At 37.0% G+C, this 24,806-nt stretch overlaps 1 protein-coding gene across 5 annotated transcripts in view; it reads right to left on the reverse strand.

Moving 5' to 3' along the window:
* Window positions 1-270: 270 nt before the first annotated feature.
* Window positions 271-24,806, reverse strand: part of LOC149536119 (V-type proton ATPase subunit G-like) — a 39,084-nt gene continuing 14,548 nt past the window's right edge. For 2 of the 5 annotated variants that reach the window (XM_089803347.1, XM_089803351.1), the window contains exons 2-4: window positions 1,276-1,365; window positions 993-1,093; window positions 271-890 (exon numbers count right to left, since the gene is read on the reverse strand). In XM_089803347.1, the coding sequence (XP_089659473.1) occupies window positions 873-890; window positions 993-1,093; window positions 1,276-1,363 (207 nt within the window). In that variant the 5' untranslated portion in view covers window positions 1,364-1,365 and the 3' untranslated portion in view covers window positions 271-872. Of the gene's footprint in view, window positions 891-992; window positions 1,094-1,275; window positions 1,381-2,932; window positions 3,136-24,806 lie in introns of all 5 variants that reach the window. The other 3 variants (XM_089803349.1, XM_089803350.1, XM_089803348.1) reach the window with 3 other exon arrangements.

The raw sequence follows: 24,806 nt of genomic DNA on the forward strand, positions 1-24,806 counted from the left end.
GTGAATGTTGTTGATAGAGCTACTCACAAATCATATTATTGTTCTGGTGAATAAACTGTTTACCAATCTATTACTTGATCCACACTCTTATCTCTTGATAAGCCCATTCTCACAAACGTTTAGAAGAAAAGAGAAACTATCAATATGACATTAAAAAAAAAGCATAAGGAAAGACAACAGATTATCAGATCTAATACATCCCATTTTGTAAAGCTTCCAACTCACGCATCCCACTAATGTGCAAAACAACTTTGTAAAGGCTCCAACTCGTACAATAAAAAATATTGTCCTTGATTTCAAACATGTTTTTATTTAAAAAATCAAATATAATTACAGGTTTCTACTAATAAAAAACAAAGAGATTGACTTAAACTGCAAACTATCTTGGCCTAAATTGCTCTAAACAAACCAAACAATTGCTAATAAATAGTTTAGTTAAACTAAAGTTACCAGATACTATCTAGTAACAAATAAATACTAGTCTGGAATTTTGCAAATCTGGAATACATATTATAAAATGACATTTATTCTGCATGTTGCAGCACCACACCATACACAGAATAGTCTCTGTTGCCTACTCTAATCTGATATGTATTTCCATTTGCAGCAATCTAATCCCAATGACAGAAATCTTTCAGTAATCTTCCAATCAAACCCAACATTGATTTGACTAGGAAAACTGGACAAGTGGAACTCAATGGGAGATACACCTCTGCGGACTCTTCTAGTTCCATTTTCATCAGTTCTTCACAGTAGTGACATACTTCATAAGCATGGCAACCACCTCTGGAGAAACTTTAGATGCTTCACTTTTCAACTGTTCAATTTTTATTTCTGTTTCTTCCTCAAGACGCTTGACATTGGATCCAGAATCACCACCCGACCGTTTCCTTAAATCCAAACCCAGATTTTGATCAACAAAGAAAACTTCACTCTTGAAACAACAAATACCCTTAGAACAAGTAAATCAAGCAGTATGAAACTTTTTTTACCTCTGCAACCTTCTTCCGAAACTCATTTTCTCTCTGCGCCCGATAGGCAGCAATTTCTCTTTCAGCTTCCTCTTTTGCTTGTTTCAATCTAGCAGATTTTGCTATAAGTGACAAAAACTAACTTTAGTCTTCAGTACATCAATAAAATGAGGGATGTCACTTCAAAATCAGGTGTGAAAAGAAAAGCTTCCATTTCAACAATTAGTTTAATTTCTCAAAAGCACAAAAAATGAAATTTTTTTTTTTAAAAGTAATACGAAAAAAAAAGAAAAAAAAGACCAACCAGCTCTTGCAGAACCAATAATGTGCTCAGCTTCCTGCTCTGCAACCAATAACAGTTGTATCCCACCCTGTGCCTTGTTTGAATCCATGTCTGCAAGTACATACACTGATTCCATAAAAAGAAATGTAAATAGAATCAACACACTGCTAAAATAATTAGAAAACTGAATCTATCTGGATTCAAATTATTAGCAAAGTAGAACAGTTTCAAAAACCAGAAAAAATCAAACTCAATTCTGATTCAAGTGATTTATCAAATGTTGACAAAAATATGCAGTGAATCTGATAGCCATGCTAATTACATTTTAATGTCGAAGGAAAGTTTTCACACACACACACACATATATATATATAGCGAGAGAGAGAGAGAGAGAGAGAGAGAGAGAGAGAGAGATTTCTCCTGTTAATAAGTGGGATACTTTATAAAGGGGGTTGGCACTCAATTATTTTTTTGAGGAGGGTGCATAACATGTATATAGACACCAAAAAAGTTCTGGATAAGAATCCAAGGGCTTAAATAAAGCAACTGCACCTTCTCCCAAAGTTCCTGGAGATAAAACAGGTGGGAAGGGAATCTGATCAGATAAGGGACCGGAACTTCCCCCATCTCAAGTATACATATCAGCGTGAAAATTTGATGATGAATTTTCCAATGCAAGCTAAAGGTCTTGACATGAATCCAGTACTATAAAACCATATTTGGATTAATTTGTAACCAAGTTCAAGACAACAACATAACTTTTCCCACAATCTAAAATTATACAAAGATGAGCTTTCCAATGCCAGCTAAGGGTCCTGACAAGCATCCAGTACGATTGAACCAAATTTGGATCATGAGAAATTAAGTTCAAAATAGACACTTTTTCCATTGAAAGGCAAACACATTAAACAACTAATGTAAAATGAATCGCCTGTATTTTCAAGCAGTTGTTATTTTCTCTTATAACAACCAAAGGTCCCGGGATAGATAATCAAGTTTTCCTTTGGGAATTCGGAACTTTGAGAAATATCTTGAGAGGATTTTGTGAAAGAGAAATTCACAGTATGACAGAAGAATGCAGAAAACGAGTGACTGCAGTTTGTGAGAGAAAGATTGTCAAAAAGTCCAGAAGTCAATTTTATTTTTAGCATAAAGTGCGCATGTTTGCAACTCCAGTTATAGATTAGTGTACATGCTTGTATTTCAATATACAGTGCCAAAAAATTGATCTAGTTTAGAGTCACAAACATATTATAAGTAAATTTCCTATGGGCAAGTTACTTGTGGGTAGTTTTCTGCAAACCCGATTATAGTTCTGGTAATAATTTTTTTATGGCAATGAAAAACAGGGGTCTGCATCTACTTTAGAATGTGATAACTTTCAGACTATCTTAGAATAGAGCATAAAGGTATATGCTTAAAGTTAAAACTTCATTAAAAGTATCTTTTTGTCCTTGTATCTGATTCCGAAGTCAAAAGATTATCAATTAAGGAAACCTCTGTTGTCTTGAAAGTTAGGACTTCAACTATTCTTTGATGAGTCTTGAAGACTCTACCCTATTAGCCCATGCAAATAGAAAATTGTTGATATTTTATTAACAGGTAATCAATATTTTGGAAGATGTTGAACAATACCTCAAATATAATTATTTATCACGGGAAGATGTAAACTAAATACCAGCTCGTGAGGACAAAGGAGGAGGCTGCTGTTGATGCAGGGTGGTCTCACCTACTGTTGGTGCACAGAGGAAGCAGGATGACAGGGACTATGCTGCCTTTGCCACTTAAGTGGCTTGTCTTTTTTGTTTTCAAGCTTCCCAGGCTCTGCCCACGTTTTCTGGTTCCAAGCTCCAGCCATGTCACTCAGAGTTACCATGTGTCCTACATTTTTTTGTGAATAGTTGTACATTATAAATTAATAGAAATCAGACACAATATTCATTAAAAAATTAGGAAAAGAGGCTTCAATCATTTTGAAAGAAAACAAAGCTACCTACCCAATGTAGAGGATAGAAAACCAGGAAGTAAAATATAGAATTCTAAGGGAGTGGATAAAGTTATGCCTCTCCTAAACAGAAGCTTGGATAACTACAGATCAATATATTCTTTTAAAATCATCACAGAATTGTGATTATCCTCTGATTATGTTCTTCCTCTTCTTCCAAGTTCCAACAAAGAGCATGCAGCTCAAATAATATGACCAAATTGAAAATTCTATTGAAGATTACCCTTGTTTATAGAAGAAGGCTTTTAAATCATACAATATCCCCAGCCCTGGAAGAAAAGAGAGTGGCTCCATTTTATGAATTATATAGCAACTAGTTTTCCAGTTTCCCAGTTTTCTCAAATAACTTCAAAGGTGCAAAATGTTGGAATGGCCAATAATCATAATCTGTGTTAGATGAAGAAATGGATTAAGCGCGGTGCAACTTTGTTGATTCTTAAAATGAGAGCATTAGATGGAAGATAGATTTTCATAGTTACTCCAACAAACTCCAATAAATCAGTTTAAGAATATTAGCTTGTTTAATTGATCTGATGTTTGGACTATAAAAATAACACGCTATCCATTCTAAAATTGAGAGCACCTCGTTTCATCTTAAGTATTTCCCAGATCAGCCAAAAACACAAAGGGCACATCTGGGGTATTGTTGAAACTTGAGATAGCACAGAGATTGAATTTCTATGAACCAAGTTATTAGAATAATATAGGGAGATTTTTGGCAATACCCTTCAAGATGGTGCTGACAAGAAGAAAATTACACAAGCCTTCATTCAAATATTATAAATAAAAATTAACCAGATTTGCAATTTTGCATCCACCTGGTACCAGCCCCATACATACACAGATAACATCCAAAAACTAGGGTCATGTTAACTATGATTGTCTAAATTTACTGTATTCGAAGATTGCAAAAAACATATGAAAATTAAATGTGAAGTTTTTTTCGAGAAGCATGTTGCTATATTTCCTGGGTTGTGAAAATCTCACATTCACCATCATTAAAAGACATGAAATTCGAAGAGCAATGAAATCAATTACATTAAATATTCAACTGAAATTGAAATACAAAATTAACTGAAAAGCTGAAATATAAATATGAATTTCCACTTGTAATGTTATCATTGATCCTAAAAATAAAATTTCAAAACACGCCCACTTGTATTTTTTTCTACTTTTATTAGTGAATAGGATTTACCACTGCAGGCACATGTCTCACGCTCATTTTATTATTTTTTATTTAACTGGTCTGGTTCCTTTCTCGCGCTATCAGCATTGTGTTGCCTAAAAATGTCCAATGTTGGCACCACACTGTAAGTTGACCACTGGAGGATGGTTTGCAGGAGTTTTCCTGTGGAATTTGAGTGGTCGGGTGGGCACCGCCTTCAGATGTGTTGCATCCGACGAAGAATAAGCCAAAGCAACACCAAAGAACAAAATGTTGAATGCAAATAACTTTGTATAACAAAAGGAGAGAGAGGATCATGTCACAGGCAATGATCCAACATGGCAATTCGGAAACATGAGCAGTCAAACTCAACATGACAGGCTGGAATCCTGCTCCCAAAAACTGAACAAAATTATAGGACCAGCAAACAATTCCAAGGTGGTCTCATGTTCGAATCTGATCCTGTAAAACCTTAATGTAGGTGGCTAGGCAGATTTTAAACATGCATGTGAAATTAGATTCAAATGTGATGAGCATCCACCGTTCCACTTTGTGCAGAGCCCATCAAGGGAATCTTCCCACAATGGTGAAAAAGTGTCATTCCAGTTAACACCTGTGCTGAACCCCGCAGCTTCTCCACTGCATCATTCCTTAGGGGAAGCCTAATGCCAAAGGGTGGCCTTAGTGCAATGCCATTGAAGAGAGAGACAGCTATGACGATGATGGCTATGGCTTGAAGAATGGCATTTCATGCCGATACTATGTCGTTCTGCTTCCCTTCTCTGCAGTCATCCTTTCAAGCCCCAGGTCTCAGTTAAAGTTTGTGCTTTCATAAAAATCTTGTACATTTGAACTCAGTTTTGTTCATTTAGAACCAGATATTTACAGTCAGCTGTTTAGACTCTTGTCTAGTTTTTAATGGTGAAGTTCTTCAATTTTCTGTTTTATTGAGTATAGCTTTCAGTTACTTTTATACGGAAGTGGGAGAAAATGAAACAGACGCGTCCACGAAGATGAAGTCACTCAATTGCAGTGTGAAAGTGTGTGTACAATCTGGCAACTCTTTTCAGAATTGATGTAGATTCTACCCCAGTGGATCTGATCTACAACTATCTACCTATTGCCACTAGCCAGGTGAGCACAAAATTGCTGCAATATTCTCCCCTTCAATTGCAGTCTTTCCATCCTATTTAAAACCCTGCACCAAAATGTTGCAGACAGAATCTATAAAGCTCCAGCCTAATCAGCGTGCCTCTCCATTTTAGTTAGGATTTGCTTTGCATTGGGAAATATTCAAGTACAAATCTTCTATTTTTTAAGTAACGGCAGAGGCATGCACTGATGAGAGTTATAATACTGGGGAGCATACCACGGTTTCTCATTTGAGAAAAGACTCGCAATTCTGCAAACCCATTACCAATCTAGGCATACCCCACGATTATATAATTCAATGTCACTACATCTATTTGCAGCATTTTGTGAAACATTTCGCATGCAAAATCCACACACCTACATCTTGCATACAAACTAATGAGTGAATTGGCTACATAAATATCAGATTCATTTGCAGCTCTCGTGATGCCTTCTTGCATTTGTAAAATTTAAAGGCCGAGAGCTATACAGGCATTGAGAATAAGGGTTAAACTGATAAAAAGGCAGGGTACAATATTGCTGATGATGGATACAAAGTGCATCCTTCCAGACTCGATGCAAGGGTCATTGCTGTTGTAATGAGAATACTTCGGAATACACATTTAGATTGTCTAACAATGCAACCTCTGTCTATATACATATATGCATACACTTTATACATGCGCAGACACGTTGACAGACACATATAAACATTTGTGACAGTATTGAATTGTTTTTTGTTTGTTTTTTGCAAAACTATTCATTTCAATTTGATCCTGTTTTTGTACCATGTAAATGCGTATATAATATGTTCTTGTTCATGTAGAACTTTCGCTCTACCTACCTATATTTTCTTTGTCTCTGATCTTTCTATTATAGCATTTGGTGAACAACTAGATAGATACACGGGTGAGGATTGGGTTAAGTATATTTTCATTTTCATCTTCCATTTGTAGAAAAATACACTTAATCATTTTTTAAGGATGCTCTGTTTTGATATGTTGGATTGTGAACGTAAATTTGTCTGATTTTCAATACTTCTTTCAAAACTAGTGGAGATTGAGATTCCTTCTGCATGTTTTGAAATCAGTTTAATTTTGCACATCATAAATCAGCTTAATCAAATCATAGAACAGAAAATGCAATAGGAAGTAACAATCTGTATTCTACTGCTGTTGTTCTTAATCCCTGCATTCACATTTTAGTTTTACCTGGCAACTATTACGAGGTAATTGGTAAATACTTGCTTGTTAATAACAGAGACCGAGAGGTCAATTTATACAAAAGAATGAGACGATGTTTCCTTAGGAAACGATCGTAAAGAATAGAAACATTCTATTCCAGAGAAAGCAAAAAACGAAAGCAAACTAAAGCTAAAGATATTTACAAGATAACCATTAACTAATAATAGACGTCTTATCTATTATTGTAATACCCTCCCTTAATGGTTAATCTATCTAACACACCAAGCTGTCCTCTGAATTTGACAAACTTATCAGGACCAAGAGGCTTGGTGAGAATGTCTGCAGTCTGATCTGTGGTAGGAACATACTGCAGATCTATAGTCTCGTCTTCAACCAGCTGTCGTATGTAATGAAAATGAACATCCACATGCTTGGTTCGTTCATGGAAGACTGGATTCCGTGCTAACTTGATAACGCCTTCGTTATCAACAAACAGAGTAGTCGGTCCTGCTGGTGACATCTGCATATCCCCAACCATCCGACGAAGCCAGACAGCTTCACATCCTGCCTTAATAGTCCCTCTGTATTCAGCCTCTGTAGAAGAGAGAGAAACTGCCTGCTGCTTCTTGCTGGTCCATGTGACTGCACTGGATCCCAAACTGAACACATATCCAAATGTTGACTTTTTATCATCAACAGAGCCTGCCCAATCTGAATCTGTGAACCCACTGAGTTTAGGATTAGAACTCTGAGAATATAGAAGTCCATAATCAGAAGTGCCCTTCACATAACGAAGCACACGCTTTGCTGCCATCCAATGATCAGCCTTAGGAGCTGTCATAAAGCGTGAAATATAGCTGACTGCGAAGCTGATATCAGGCCTAGTAGCAGATAGGTAGATGAGGCTGCCTACTAGTTGTCTATACGTAGTATCATCAATGGAAGGAGAATCAAACTTGGCTGATAACTTGAGACCTTTCTCCATAGGCGTAGATGCAGGTTTGCAATCCTGCATTCGGAATTTGTCTAACAAGGCCCTGGCATATTTGGACTGAGAGATGAATATACCAAAAGACTGTTGCCAAACTTCAACACCTAAGCAATAATGCATGAGCCCAAGGTCAGTCATATCAAAGGACTGGCATAAGTGTTGTTTGATTCCCTGAATCAAAGATGCCGAACTGTCAGTGATGATCAGATCATCCACATAGATAACCAGAAGGATGATGTCACTGTCAGTAGTCTTGATGTACAGATTTAAGTCTGAAGAACTCTTCTTGAAGCCTTGATCACTGAGGTACGTATCAATCTTGATGTACCATGCCCGAGGGGCCTGCTTCAAACCATAGAGAGCTTTTACCAATCTGAGAACCTGATGGTCTTTACCAGCAACTTTGAAACCAGGAGGCTGCGTCATGTAGACCTCTTCGTGGAGATCACCATTCAGGAAAGCACTCTTTACGTCCATCTGATAGACCTTCCAGCCAAACTGTGCTGCCATGGCTAGGACTAATCTGATGGTGCTCATCTTTGCAGTAGGAGCAAAGGTCTCCTCATAATCAATGCCCTGACGCTGAGAAAAGCCCTTTGCCACTAAACGAGCTTTGTACTTATCCAAAGTACCATCTGATTTGTATTTGATTTTGTAGACCCATTTGCAGTTAATGGGTTTCTTCCCTGGGGGAAGATCAGAAAGGACCCAAGTGTTGTTCTTCAGCAGGCTCTGGTGTTCAGATTGCATGGCTTGTTCCCACTCTGGAATTCCTTTAGCCTCGGAATATGTTTGAGGTTCAAAAACACTGTGAATGTTGGCCATAAGAGCAAAGTTAACAGAATCTGTAGTTTTGCTCTTTTTCCGAGTAGTTCTCCCATCAATGAGCTCATCATCATGAAGATCAGCAAGTGTCTTAGCCCACCACTTAGGCCGGAGAGGAGAATGACCAACAGTAGTACTAGGAGATGCTTGATCAGCAGGATCCTCATCAGAAGAATCTGGATCAAACTCAGGTGAAGCATCTTCAAAACGAGTTGATCCTGCAGGAGAAGCCGGAGGTGTCTGTACAGGTATCACTGGCAAGACTGGAGTTGTAGGAGCTACTGGAGCCCTCCCATCAGGTGGACCTAATGGAAGCCGAACTCCCAAATCATGAACCTGCATAGGCTGGTCTGCTGGATCAGGAATAGGAGAAACAGGCATGAATGGTCCTCGCTGCTCATCAAAGACTACATCGCAGTTGTATATGAGACGAGATGTCTCAACATCAATAAGGCGGTAGGCTTTGTGAAGACTGCTATATCCAACAAGCATCAGTTTCTGACTCTTGGCATCCAACTTGGTGCGTGAAGCATCAGGGATCCAAACAAAAGCAAGAGAGCCAAAAACCTTTAGGTGACTGATTCTGGGCTTGCGACCTGACCAGGCCTCTTCTGGAGTTTTACCTTTGATCGCCACTGTGGGTGACCGGTTCAACAGATAAACTGCAGTGTTAACTGCTTCTGCCCAAAAACGCTTCGGAACATGTCTGTGTTCGAGCATGGAACGAGCCATCTCGGTGATTGTCCTGTTCCGACGTTCAACTACACTGTTCTGTTGTGGCGTGTGGGGTGTGGTGAACTGGCGTTGGATGCCATGTGTATCCAAGAAGCTGGAGAAAACATTAGAACAAAATTCCCCCCCATTGTCTGATCTAAGAGTAATAATAGATTTCCCAGACTCTTTTTCAACTAAGGGTTTAAACTTCTGAAATACAGTAAATGCATCGGATTTCTTTTTAAGGAAATACACCCACATTTTTTTACTGAAATCATCTACAAACAACAGAAAATACTTGTACCCAAGAACAGAAGGAGCGGCCATAGGGCCGCAGATATCAGCATGAACAAGTTAAAGTACTTGAGAAGCTCGCCAAGAATCGCCACTGGGGAAAGGTGTGCGATGTTGCTTCCTAGCCTGACATGCGTCACAAACTCCAAGGTGTTGTGTTTGAATCTCTGGCAAACCAAGAACAAGCTCATCCCGAGCAAGTTGTGAGAGATAATGCACATGTAAGTGCCCATATCACTGATGCCAAAGTGTGCTGATGGAAGATCGCCGAGCAGCCATAGCTAAGTCCTGAGAATCACCAGAATCAGTAAGTCTAAAAAGACCATGATCCTCAAGACCAACTGCAACAGTAGACTTAGTCGCCCGATCAGTGATGGTGCACTGATGTGAACTGAAGGTGACTGCCAAGTGTGGAGAATGTCGCAGCAACTGACTCACCGAGAGTAGATTTAGTTCCATCCCTGGAACATAGTACACATCAAGGAATATGAGCTTCCTCCCAACAGACTGAATTTGAATGTTGCCTTTACCAACAACCGTGTACTCTTCTCCACCACCAAAGATAACAAAATCTGAATAAGGCTGGTAGTCAGTAAACTAGTCTCTGCGGTGAATGAAATGTCGAGAGGCACCTAAATCAATGTACCAGGCAGATGACTGCACATGATCTGTGGGTTTTTTAGCCATGAAGGCATAAAAGGCAGATTTCGCCTGCTCAGTGTGCTCTGCACTGTTCGCTTTGGGTTGCGAACCTGATTGCTTAGACTGGGCAGCTAAGCGTTTCCGACATGCAACCTTTATGTGACCATACTTGTGGCAATAGTTGCATTGAATGTTCTCCTTTTTGGTACCATCGGATGCTGGAGCAGAAGACTTCTGCTGAGATGGTTGCTGAAACTTGCCCTTATCCTTCTGAAAGGATTTCGCAGCAAAGGCTTGCTCAGTGGAGGTGGAACTGAAGCTGCTACCGAACTGTTGTTTCCACCGATCTTGCTGAAGTAGCAGGGTGCAGAGATTAGTGAACTTTAGATCAACACCAGTAGATGTGATGTTGAGAGTCTCGATAAAATGCTCATAGGAATTTGGTAAACTCCGAAGAGTGATTACCACAATATGCTCTTCCTCCATCTTGCGACCGATGGCAAGTAACTGATCACGGATTTCCTGAATCCGATTCAGGTGTGCCTAGAGCGAGGTGCGCTCATCCATGACAATAGAAAACAGAGTGTTTTTCAGAAAGAAGGCTCTGCTCTTGTCGGAAGTCTCATGAAGACCTTTGAGATGTGTCCAGATTTCGGCCGCTGTCTTGCCGGATGGAATCTGAGAAAGCTGGTCATCAGCTACGGATAGTTTAAGAAGCATTACTGCCTCTCGATTGTTCAGATCCCATGTATCTTGATCAGGACCCGGAGAAGTCGGACGCTACTTAACACCCAGAACAAGTTGATCGGTGTTTCAATATTCGAAGATTGCAATGATGTGCTGCTTCTAGGTTCCATAATTGCGACCATTGAATTTGGAATTATGCTCGAGCAGAATATTTGTCAGATATGCCATGGCACGTTTTTCAATGAAAAACTGTGAAAATCTGTGAAGGCACATTCTTCGAGGCAAAGATACAGAAGAATCAGAGAATGACCCAGAAGAGAGCTCGAAAAACCCTAAAAGAATCTACTGTCGTTTTCTGAATCCGCTGGCTCAAAAATTGAGGCACAAATATCGAGGCACCCAGAAAAAACGGATGACAACCCAGTTGAGCTCTCGAAAAAGCCACCAACAATTTGCAAACAAAAAATTTTCTCGACCCCAAAAATTAGGGTTTCGAAAAAAAAGGCCCTGGCTGAAAAAAATTTGAAAAACTTCAGATTTCTTGATAAAAATGGTGGTTTTCAGTCGACTAAAGCTGGTCACGGCAGTATGGAGGTCAGAAAACCGACGCCTTGAGGTCAGGCACAGGAAAAAACGACCATAAAAAACGCAGATGACTGATTTCCAAAATCCAAGTCATCTAAAGAAAAATGCAAAGCCGTTTTTGGTGTAAAATCACTGATGATTTTTCAGAAAAACTGCACTTTTTCCTGCGAAAATTACTATTTGAAGATCCAGACAGATGCAAATCGCGCGGAATGCAGAATTTTTTTTCTTTAAACCTGGCCGAAAACTATTACAGTTGCGATTTTTGAAAAACTCAACAAAAAAACCTTAGTCGAAAATCTAAGGTTTTTAGAAAGCAAGAATCACAGAATAATTTTGAAAATTGGTTCTGATAATTTCGGAAAAGAAATTATAATTTTCGAAAAAATTAAGAGCTATGCTCTGATACCATATTACGAGGTAATTGGTAAATACTTGCTTGTTAATAATAGAGACCGAGAGGTCAATTTATACAAAAGAATGAGACTATGTTTCCTTAGGAAACAATCGTAAAGAATAGAAACATTCTATTCCAGAGAAAGCAAACTAAAGCTAAAGATATTTACAAGATAACCATTAACTAATAATAGACGTCTTATCTATTATTGTAATAGCAACTCCTTAGAGATCTGTGAAGCTTAACAAAATGCAGCATATAATCGTGGTAGTAATAAATTGGTAAAAAGTTTAGCTGTTAAAACTTGTAAATTGATAATAATTTATCTGTATGTCCCTTTCTGGACAGGTTAAAAAAATACACAAGATGAATTTTCATTCAATCAAATCCTTGTACAAGCCACCAACATTTTTCATCTGTCGCAGATGCAAACATGTGTATGAAAGTGATACTATTCAGCAGACAATCATCATGCCTCATTTTATTGATTTGGAATATAATGTGGTCACATTTAGTGGGTTGATTAAAAAAATCAGAAAATGGATGAGTCTTTAATCATTTTTGAAAGCATCAAAATGGGTTGCAATAAATCCAAAGGTTTTTGATATATCATTTACTGATTGACACATTTTGCAGGGAACGTTGGCATTACTCATCCCTCCATGACGAAGACAGTGCAATTGTTGGCCAAACTCTACAGTGAACATGTAGTGATCTCAAATCGTATCTTCTTGAATTTTACAAAAATTCTGGTTTGATCATTCAGCACTATTGTGACATGCTATATTCTCCAATTCAGCAGCAGTTCAGATTTGATCATTCGGCACAAATTGAAATTTCACAAACACAAAGTGAAGGCATGTTTCAGACACTATACACCCTTACACCTGATTGGTGTGGTTGATTCTATATGTACCTCTATTTGACTTGTGATCACAATCAAGAAAACAATACAGAACCAACTTTGTTTGACTTCCAAAATGAGTCAATTGGCAAAATATATGTCTAACATATCAACTAATGAAAGGAATGGCTTTTCCTCATATGCTGTAGGCATTTGGTTAGACACTTAATGTAATCTCTTCACATTTGGATGAAATCAAAGCTCACACCACTGGAATGGATTTGTTACCCTCATAAAATCAACTTTCATACTGTTTTGAAAAATCAAGATGCAATTTTTAAGAATATTGCCAAAGAATACATTGATAATGGCCAGTGGACTAGTGGTAGCTCCTAAGAGTAAATACTAAAATCTCATCAAGAGTAAACTGTGAGATGACAGCTCTGAGTACCTGCAGCTCAGGGAAGTTCTGCATCACCTTTCTCCTCATTCAATACATTTCACATTCATTATTAAATGGAATGGTATTTAAACTCCATCAAAGATATTAAATCATTGTATCTTTTCTCTTAGCAGCACCTTTGCTTGTTGATACGATACAGAGAACAATTTCAACATCTAATATGTTATCAAAGTGCTTCGTAGCATATAGACTCAACAAGCTGGTTTTTGTCTTGGAAATGGATTCAATAAAACTCAACACAGAATTTATACTTCAGCACTGTTGATTTCCAAAAAATTAAAAAATGGTATTTAAAAGGTTCATATAAAGATCACAGTTACCAACGTTAGATCTAGAACAAAATCAACAGGCACCTTTTGGGCTTCAGATAAAGCCCTTTCAAGTATTTATGTGGTATGAAAATCATATGCCTGAACCATGAGAAACGTATCTTGTTTTACTGTACCATATGTGATGAAATTAGGACAGTATATTTTTCCACCCTAAAAGAAAAGATCATGCACCATTGACATACCCCATTAATCCAAAAGTGAGACAGACAATCAATCACAGAGGTTTGAGGTATTTTGATTTCAGACCAAAGATATTTTCTCATATAATCATTGTAGAAACAAGTGATAGTCAATTCTACAAAGACAAGAACACACCATGATTGCTTCCACAAACAGAACATAAATCCAAGTCCGAGTCATTCCCAAAGAGCTCCTGCAGCTTTCACTTGCAGGCTGGAGGTTTCACTTTTCTCCATATCACTCTTTGACAATGAAGCCATTTCAAGGATTTCGAACTGACATTGTGATTAGAGTACCTGCTTTGTATTCTTCTCATTGTATGTATCTTGTCCTGCAATAAAACCTGTGCTGGATTTTGATTTTCTCTTCTCATCATATACATGTCCATTTTCAGTGTACTTCAAACTTGTTTTGAATTTCTGTACAGTAAATAATTTGGCCTATATATTGTTGTAAACAGTTTTCAGGAAATTGATTGTGTAGAAATTTTTATCATCAACATTTCAGATCACACACAGTGATCCATCATCAGGATGAAGGAGAGTGCAAGAGAGTAGAAAAATAAGATGATGGATCATACAATAAGATGATTGAGTAGAAAAATAAGATGATGGATCATACAATAAGATGATGGATCACTGTGTAGGATCCAGCATCTTATTTTTCTACTCTCTTGCACTCTCCTTCAGCCTGATGAGTGATCCAGCATCTTATTTTTTTACTATCTTGCACTCTCCTTCATCCTGATGATGGATCATTGTGTGTGATCTAAAACGTTGATAATCAAAATTTCTACACAATCAATTTCCAGAAAACTGTTTACAATTCTAATGGCTTGTGGAAACCTAATTCCTTTAACTATATATTGTTGTCAAAATAAATCTGAATCTGATTTCAATTTGTTCGTCTGATTCACGTACCCATGTTTAATAGCTTTCATCTTTGAATTGAATTTGTGTTGAGCTTGTTATGTTTAGTTGATTATGATATGCATACCCTTCAATTTTGAGTTTGCCTTGAAGTTCAATTTTACACTCTCATTGTTCTTTCCTCTGGTGACCACAACATGGCAGTAGCAAAAGAACAAATAGATATAATCGCAATATCCGACAGCTTCTACCAAAATGCCCCAACACATGAAGAGCACAATGTCATCGTCAGCACATAAATGGTTGAATCTATTTAAGTGCTCTATATGTACAAATTACAATTAGGACATGTTGAATGTATGTGGAAGTATCCTCTTATAAGAAATAAGAATATAAACCAAAGAACCAAAAATTGGAATTGGATCGGAATCGGCAAGGCTTACTTGAATCATGAATCGCCTATGACTTGCCTGAATCACCGCTATGAATTGGCAAAGTGAAAAAACCCTTGAAATTTAAAGATTTTAACGATTTAAAACTTGTTTCATGCACTCTTTACCGAATATAACTAAAAAACACTATAACATCATCAAATAGAAGTTAACATACATAAACAAGAAACCTAATTGATAAATCCATCACATACGTAAAATGTAAATTGTAGCTTAAGTAAATAAAAATCATAGGATCATAATGAGTCATGACATAGATATATAGATTATAGAATAATAAATGTTGTCAATATTTATAAATTTTCATAACATTGTGAAAGATTATATAAGTATCTCCAAGTTTATATTAATCTCTTACTTGTATATATATTAAATTTTAAAAAATTTAATAAAGATCAAATTTCTTTTACCTTTTAAAACATATATGAAAGTATAAATGAGGAATAAGAATGTTTTTCATCATTTTAATCTCCTAAAGAAATAAATAAATAAAATGATAAAGAATAATATAATATATATATTAAAACATTACTCATCATTTTTACTTACCATTTCACAATTTCCAGCATCCTCCAATCCTATCCTTGCGATTTCCCGTATTCGCAAGCTCTCAATATTAGGTTTCTTGATGTTGCGATTTTAAGTTAAAAATTAGGGTTTTCTGAGAAAAATGAAGCTCTTGTGGATGAATATGTGTCGATGCTACCATAAGGAAATGCAGGAAAGGAAATTGCATTCTGATATTCTTCATGAATCAACATAGCTTCTTTAGCTAAATCTGGTGCCTTCATAATATTACATAAATCTGATGGGAAATTATGCTTGCCATTTTAACTCAATTCTCTCATGAATTCAAATATGATATAGGACGAGATTCAATCGTGCATCCGTACTAAGTATTTGATGCAAATCCATCGATGAGATTGTCCAGATTTGGGAAATATTTGTCAAGTAATGAAATCTCTATAATGAAACATTTGCTGATTTTTCGAGGCGATTTTGGACAATTTTTAGTGAATCGCGATTTTGGTGATTTCTGACCCAAAAATCAGCAAGCTGATTCACCGACTCACCATGAATCGCTTGGCCTTAGTCGGATCGCTGAATCGCCTGAATCGTGGCGATTCACGTTACTCTAATACAAACACATCTGATTTAGAGTACACGTATCACGTTATGCTTCTGCTTGAAGTGAAATGCTTATTTGTTAGTAAAACCAGTTCGACTAGTCAACTTCAGTATACAGCACAGGAGAATGGAATCATGCATTTCTTAGTCACATAGTTGAAGCTTCAACAAAAAAAGAAAGAAGATTAATATTATGTATTTCTTACAATAGAGCCAATTCAAGCTTTAAACAACCCCAATCTACAGCAGACAGCCTCTCTACAAAAGTCTGCCAACCAAACTACCACCATGGGGTATCGGTCAATAAAAAGCAAAACACTGTACTCCAATTCATATCAGAGACCAAGGAATACCGGTGCAAAAATATAATGACTCAATCTTCAACCCAGAAAAAAGAATGGTATCATACATTTTCTTATAAGCAAAAGCTTCAAAGTTTCAATAACAATTAAAAAATGGTATTAGTATTCACCTCTTACAGTAAGCTGACTATGATATTACACATTCCTCACAATAAACTTATTCAATCTTGAGCCGCAGACACCTATAGGATGAAAATTATGTTCATCTAACTCAAGCTTATGCTACAAATCCACAGACAAATTCTGAGCAGATCTACCTTTTTGCTTACATTTTCATGTATTCTTTCTGCTCCAAAGTCCATTGTGTTCATTTTAGTAGTTTGATTTACAAGTATGTCCATATAGTCCAGCAACTATTTCTAATTCTGTAGAAATATGACTCATACACTTTCAAACATGTACTCGTTATAATTTGCATCTCTGATTCATATCGGATGTTCATGCATTGGTAACATACCGACAGTCATGCACGAATCAACTCTGGCACAATTATGGCTGAATTTATAATATTAACCCACATTTATAACAAAAAAAATGTTTCCTTTACAAACACAAAATAAGGACATTTTGCATCTAATCATCTTCCAAATTTTGTACAGAGGTAGAGATTGGTGGGGTGCCACAGGAAAACAAAATGGTATCATACATTTCTTTCCATATGCTTTCAACAACCAAGGCACAATAATTTACTCTTCCAGAGCAAGACTCTGCATTGTTGTGCATTCTGTCTTTTGGCAGATCTATGTAGAGTTCAAATTATCACCATCTAAAAAATTACTAATCAATTTGAAGTTTGAAATTAAGCACACACTCAGCATGTAGACTTAATTTTATCTTATTTTATCATGAAGATGTGGAGCAATGACAAAACTTTGTCTTTTTTCTTACTTCTGTTTAGACTGAATCAGAATTAGGAAAAGGAAAATCAGAATTAGGCAGAGCATTCAAAGATTATTTGAAAAGAAGATGAACCCACTTGACTAATAAAAATTGCTCACTACGTTTTGCATGTAAACTAGGAAGGTCCAAAGTTCAAACACAACAAATGCTCAAACTAAACTACTAACTACAATAATAACATTTGGCATGTCCCAGAGTATCATCTATCCCAGTAGGAAGAAACAAGATCAACAGACAGTGACCATGGACTGCTAAACAACAAATGCTAACACTAAGCTATAATCATCTTATTTAGGTTTATCAGACAAGGAAGAAAAACAAAAACAATAGATGGTCACACTAGACTCAAACTTTGATTGCCACACATGGCATGTAGTCAAACTATCATTGATCAATTCAATGCAGGAATGAAGCCTGAAGCCTTGTGCTGCGATTTTGTTTCATGAACCAGGGGACATGCTTGGAAATTTTGGGTTATGTGGTGGTTTATCTATATGCATTTAAAGTTTCAAGGCTGTGTTGGTTATCCACATTGGTCTCAGGGCTCACAAGGAGCACTGCTGATACAAATAGAAAAGAACTGGCTAACACACTTTAGTGTCCACATAGTTTCACGGTTATGGAATACCATATGTCTCAAGCATTGGTACATTTATCCCCTTGCGGTCATCTTCCTCTTCAATGTCTATTTCAGGAGGAATGTTGTCCTCTGTGGTTATGAAGTTGTGGAGAATGCAACATGCAAAAAAAATCTTTGTTTGGGTCATGATCTAATAGGACATTGCATGCCTCAGGATAGGAAAACGTTGTTTCAATATGCAAATGTACGCTCTATCGCATTCCTACGCGAGGAGTGTCAATGATTAACAACTCTTGTGAAGTGTTTTTTGGGTTCGCTCTTTAAAACACCTTTAGGTGTTACCATGTACACCAATAAGGAGCGAGAAATCCTGGTACATTGCGATATCCAGCATCGACTAAATAATATTTTCCTATATTTAAAAGAAGTATATTTAGTTTATTAGGCTTTCCCTATGCAGGCACAGCCAGCTGAAAATGTCTCACACAGCCCGGACCTGCATTCCAATAAAAAACGGTGCCACCAAATTAGACGATGCCTGACACCCCTACCCACTACCATAGCAAATAGTGGATCACTATGCAGTGCCAGCTAGCAGGCACGGGGAAGCCAAAATGAATGACCACGTACCGTCATAAATAACAAATAAATTGTCACGAATGTTGAAATAGTTAGCTTGACAAAACAGTTTTGTTCCTTGGGGATCGCTACTAGCTTGGGCTTGTTGAGAGAAGGATTCAAAGGCTTGGCGCAGGAGAACAATTCTGCTCCACAGGGTCCACAGCTGCTTCTAAGGCGGTGATGGAAGGCTCCAAAAGGGTCGACCTCAAAGGTATTTTTGATTAGTCATTCATTTTCATCTATATACAATATCAATTAGTAAAACTATATGTTAAAATTTTAGAAAAAGTGCAGCTCCAGTTTTCGGTTTGGATTGTCCTTTAATGGCTGACAAAGCTCCTATTGCTAATGAGCTAAGGGCTCTCTATGTGCACAAATGCTATTTTGAATGAAGGTATTCTTCAAAATACAAAGTGGGACTGACTCAAAAGTATGAATCCCCTGTGTTAGATCTCTGCAAAGCAAATGCAGCAAACCCTAAAACAAATAAAATGAAGGAGAGAATCAACCTCATTCATAGAAGTAATCAATTAGCAATCGGGTGAATGGATTACCCAGAACTCAACTATCTACAACAAACCCTTCCCAACCAGCAAGCATGTAATGGAACTTATAATCTAAGTTACCAATTCTGGTTCTAATGCTGATGTGGGTGTGGGGTTCTGATGCGCGGATGCGCAATTGTTGTTTTTTTTGGAGATTTTGGATGCATTTGGGTGTGTGTGTGTGTGTGCGTGTGTGTGTGCATGTGTGTGCGCACGCGCGCGCGTGTAAAACATTCCATAATAACAGGGCCTGCTGGAAATTGTCTACAATTTTAAGTTGCAACTGCCGATGGCAATTGGTTTTTTGAAATTTCCTATGCCGTTTTTTTTGCATGTGTTAACAGTATGAAATATACTAAAAACGGTGAATAAAATCAGATACAAACTGGTCTACTAAAAGGATACCCGTGTATGAAAGAGGAAGATTGCTCTTAAAAGGTGAGAAGAGATAAACTGCGATAATATGGGAGGAGGTGACAGATGGTAAAAGCTTTTAACTGTTACAACAGAGCACCGGTGCAGCACCCAAAAGCATTGGTGCATCCAGAAGCATCAGAACCTGCACCTGGACATTTCTTAGACGCATCGGTATCTTAGCTTATTATCAAATGAAGACACACCCATAACATTTTGCAACAAGTTTCCTTTCCTATTGTGGTAATTAGCTTGTATATCAACATCGATAGTGACTGGAATATGGGTTCCATCAATTGCTCCCACACAATCCTATGGTCAGATTATTTATAATCAAATGGACATGCAGTAATAAAATTAACAGTCAAGGAAACAAAATTGTACCACTAGGAGATATACCTTGAAGTATGGATCGAAACGGTCCTTCCCACTAATTTCTTGAGGAGTGTTTCGACCAGGTGGTAAAGGATAATCGGCATGGAATGCCAAGATAGTCGTCAAAACCTTGTGAAGTATTGGCTTATTGTCTCTCCTAAGTGACCAAAGTTATGGGCAATCCTACGATTCCTCATATTATGCTCTAGGGTATGGAGGAACATCACTAGTAGTTCTTATAACATTATGTGCATCATATTTGTAATGTTTCCTTTTCGCCTTAGAATTCTTGCTAGATGAAAGAAGGCTCCTCTACTCATGCGAATTTGGTCATGACAATCAGTCTCGTTAGAATAGATAATACGTTTGTAAAAAAGAATTTTGTCCTCTTTTACGTTTAAGTATTTCTTGTCTACCTTCTTGCGTAGACGCTGCTACAGCTGCAGCAAAGGCAGACAGAGCAACTACAAGAGCACAAATGACTCTAGTCTTCCTGACAATGTGTCCTTGAATGTTAATATCCTTAATCAGATCCATCAGTGACCCAAAACCAATGTGATGAGAGAGATATCAGAAATGATTTACAACTGTAGTAAATATATCAGAGATGACTGACAGCACATGACTTACCCATTTTGTACATATTTAATATGTTTGTTTCTGCGCTTAATAGTAAATATTTCATGGCAGATATATGTTCATATAAAGGGTTATATAAAATTGTATAGAATTGAATCTGAAGTTTGTCATAGCAGATATCTCTTCATTTACATGGTTATATTATAGTTCATACTCAAATCTGAAGCTAATGTTGGCTTGTAAAAACACTCAAATCCAAAATCACCCTGAGCTTGCAAACAGCCCATTTAATAAGTTTAAATCCTGTCATTTTATTATTTGCTGCAAGTTCTTTGTACTACTGGTACAGTACCAAGATCATCGAAGAAAATATCTGAAAATAGAATATAGTAAAATATCAAGATCATTGAAAGCAGAACATTATTCAGATGAACAAGTCCCTGTTAATAGCTTGAAAACATTCCTTCCATTTTTATAACTATGGAAATAGATGATACTTGAATTGATTCCAACAAACTATATAAAACCTATTAACTTGAATCTGCATTAGGACCGGTCCGCGATAACTACATGGGGTGACAAACCCATGCTGAACCAAAAAACATTAGCGCTGAACCAATGATATATGCTCAAAGAAACATTTTTCTGCTAACAAAAACTTGCAACTAAAGATCTGATAACAAAAAAGCTCTAAGGTCAACATGGCCAAGTTTCATATCATAGACAGTTTCTGTGGGGGCATAGTCTTACTCCTGATATTTGTACTTCATGATGAACATCTCTTGAATCAAAATCTTGTTATTATCAACAGATATTAAAATCAACCTTAAGCCCACTTCTTCTACTATTTTTGAATTCTGCTGAAGGTTTTTAGATTAATTATTAAATATATCTATCCTCTTTAAATCAATTCTGTTTATTATTTGTCCAAATCAATATATCATTTATTACACATCTTTTGTGTTCGGTCAGGCCACAAGCAGCAATACAGACAAACAATCAATATAACTGATTTAAGATACACCATTTGCATGGATGTTTATTTTCATTTTATCACCATTCACATGCATACATGTCAGAATGCCTCCAGCTATGAATCATTAAAAATCCTTGGCAAGCTTACAGAATCTCTGACAGCAAGCAACATCTCCATAGGACATATGGATGGCTCCTTTGTTAAAAGTTATCTAATGAATGAACAAAAAATCAATGAGACCAGATTAAGAGCTTTTTCCAGGGCAACAGACTCTTGATTTTCTCAGAAATGTGTCTACTGGTCCTGTTGTTGATGAGATTCCATACACTAACATGCTTGTCAGAAAATTGTGGTGATTTTTACGTTGTAAGTCAGCCATTGTACAGGGGAGGATTAGGATTTGTAAATATTTATTCCAAGCAATCGTGCATTTTCACTTATTTAGGTTGAAATGCACTCTAAACCTGAGGTTGCCGTCCAGTAGGTATTTGCCAAAGGGTGTCCAGTGGTTCCCAAAATGACATCTGCAATCCTAAATATTACTCAGGATTTGAAAAAGGGCAGGAAAAAGATAAATAACAAGCTGACAGAGATCCATATAACAAAGATAAACAAGGAGTTTTTTATTACTCTCATATTCAGGAGTCAGGACCACAACATTGAGGCTGATCGGGACAACTGCTACAAGTTATGGAATACGTTAGATGCTACATATGATGGTAGAGAAAGACATGTTCATAGGAAAGAAGAGGAGCTTGCTAAGCGAGGACAGGCAGTTCGAACCCAAGAAGAGATAGTTGCACATTGGAAGCCCAAGCAGAAAAAAGATTAGAAGCTTCTGTTGGGACTCAAAAATCCACAAGAGTTTTGAGTACCATTTTTGAAAAAATTGTTAAAACAACCCGTATATATGCTTTTCTTGCATATGAACCTGGCTGTCATTTTGAGGCCAAAGATGAGTTTCAGGTGTTCATTGTCTGTCATTTGATATATACATTCGTCTAAAATTGTTAGATTGTAATTCCGAGTCATTTTGTGAGGTGTTGTTTTGAGCACTTGTCATATTTGCATTTTTGCCTAAGTATCAAACAATGTTCGGAGGGCTAGTTTGCATTTGAATATCTTGCACCCGGTAAAGTTTTAGGACTTGCCACTTTGGGAATGTTTAGTATGCATATTAGATAACCTATGTTTCAGATTTCGAGTCATTTCGATAAGTTTTGATAGGCTTTTCAGTTCCCCAAAGTTGGTTGTCCGTTGATGTCCTATTGTCGCACTTTTTGCATTAATCCGGGAGGCCCTATTTGACAGTGAATATTTTATGATCTGTTGAGTCTTTTAAAGAAATGATCATGTTACTGCATTTAAGTCATAAATGATATCCTATGTTTGCAATTTGAAACCCTAATGAATTCATTTGATAAGTTTCCCAGGACAATTCCATTTGCAAAAACTTGAAACTGCCTAGTTGTCTTTTATGACAATTATCCAGGAAGCCCTATTTGACCGAATATAACTTTGACCTGGTTGACCACATTGATAAAAAAATTCTTTTTCTGTTGCATGCTTGAGGTCAAAGACACATAAGTTTCAAATGTGAGCTTATGACTAATCCATTTGATCAGTTTCCAAACATGATTCCATTTGCAATTATTAACATGTTGATGCAGATCAGTTTCGCAGATTGATTGGTAGGCCTGTTCGAGAAGTTATAACTTTGAATCCGTGATTGATGAGCCTAAACAGTTTTCACCATTGTATTTTATACTGAAAATACTCCAATTTTGTCAACTTGCAAGTTTTCACCAATCCATTGGAGCACTTTTCTGAAGCCATTTCATATGCAAAAATCACTATTTTGACAAGTTGCCCAGTTCTGCAATTCCTGGAAGCCAACTTTGCACATTTGCCAAACTTGCCTAGTTATTCGTCATGAGCCTAAAATGCAAATTCATACTCCCCATATAAAAGTGATGCTATACCCCAGTGTCCAAGTGTCCCAAGTGTCCATTTGACTCATTTTTTAAGCTGATTCCAGATGCATTTTCTTGGTTTTAACAAGTTGTTTGCAGGATAAATTAAAATGTGCAACTTCTGAGACTAATATCTTTTGACTAGAAAATCGTCATGAGATGAGATTTTGCAGACTGAAAGAGTATGTGCCAAAGAACATGAATGCAAAGTGTCAGCCCCCAGTCAGGTGTTCTTGTCAGTTTTTAAAGTTGGTCTTAAGGCCTCCCAGCACAAAATGGACACCTCTCAAGAAAGGTAAAAAAATGAGTTTTGAAGTGTTCAATCAATGATTGATTTTGAATCCAATCAATGCAAGGATGTCCCAGAATCTGTTTAAGGAGTTAGGTGTTTAAAATTGGAAAAAAAAAATTTAGCCCAACCCACTTTGGTACCCGACTAATCTTTATTGAATTGACAAGATAATGTTGTGGGAATCAAAATGTTTGAAATAAATTAGGGTGATTGTGATCATTATAATATTTTAGTGTGCACAGTATCAGCTGAGATTAAATGGGCATGTAGGATTGCATACACAATGAACATTAAAGGAAAGGATTGAGCATACCAAAAGGGTTCCAAGGCTCGCATTTGTTGTGGTTCATTTCAGTATTACCCCTTGTATTTATTTGACAAATGTTATCCAAAGCCTTTCTCACGGAAATGTGTTGTGAGTTTTTCATGATCAGAGTGGACTCCGAGCCAAAGGAGGAGTTGAACAATCACCCTTATCATGACACTAACCAAAGTAGAGGGCCTTTATTATTGAATTCTATTCCCAATTTGCTCACAAAAGCACAAGAGAATAAACAGATTGTTTCAACTATCGTTCTTTTAGTTTTTTGCAAAATCTAACATATGGGTTGTGAGGGAATACTACTTGACTTCTTATAGGGTTAATAAGAAAGGGGACCTACGTTCTACACATGGGAGACCGTGTGAAGCAAAAACTTGCGCAAGGGACCCACATGTTTATGGGTAATGACTATGCTAAACATGGGCCAGCGTTTCTTTTCATTGTATGTTGAAGGAGCGTAGTATGATAGGGAGTCACCATTTGGTGAATGTTTGCAAAGAACTATCGTTTTGATTGGAATTATCTCTTAGTTAAAGTGCTAATATAAAAGGCTTGGTGTGTTGGTTTTCACAGGATATAATGTTACTTTTGAGTTCATGTTGCAGTAAGTATTGAGAATATGTGTTTGTTCAATTATGGTACACATACAAGAAAAACACAAGAAAACAAATGGGTTGCTTCGTTTATCCTCCACCATATAGATCGAGGGAGCTTATTTTGCCTTT

This window comes from Cupressus sempervirens, chromosome 10 (assembly GCF_028749045.1).
Source record: "Cupressus sempervirens isolate cs-2001-9-10 chromosome 10, ASM2874904v1, whole genome shotgun sequence".
NCBI lineage: Eukaryota > Viridiplantae > Streptophyta > Pinopsida > Cupressales > Cupressaceae > Cupressus > Cupressus sempervirens.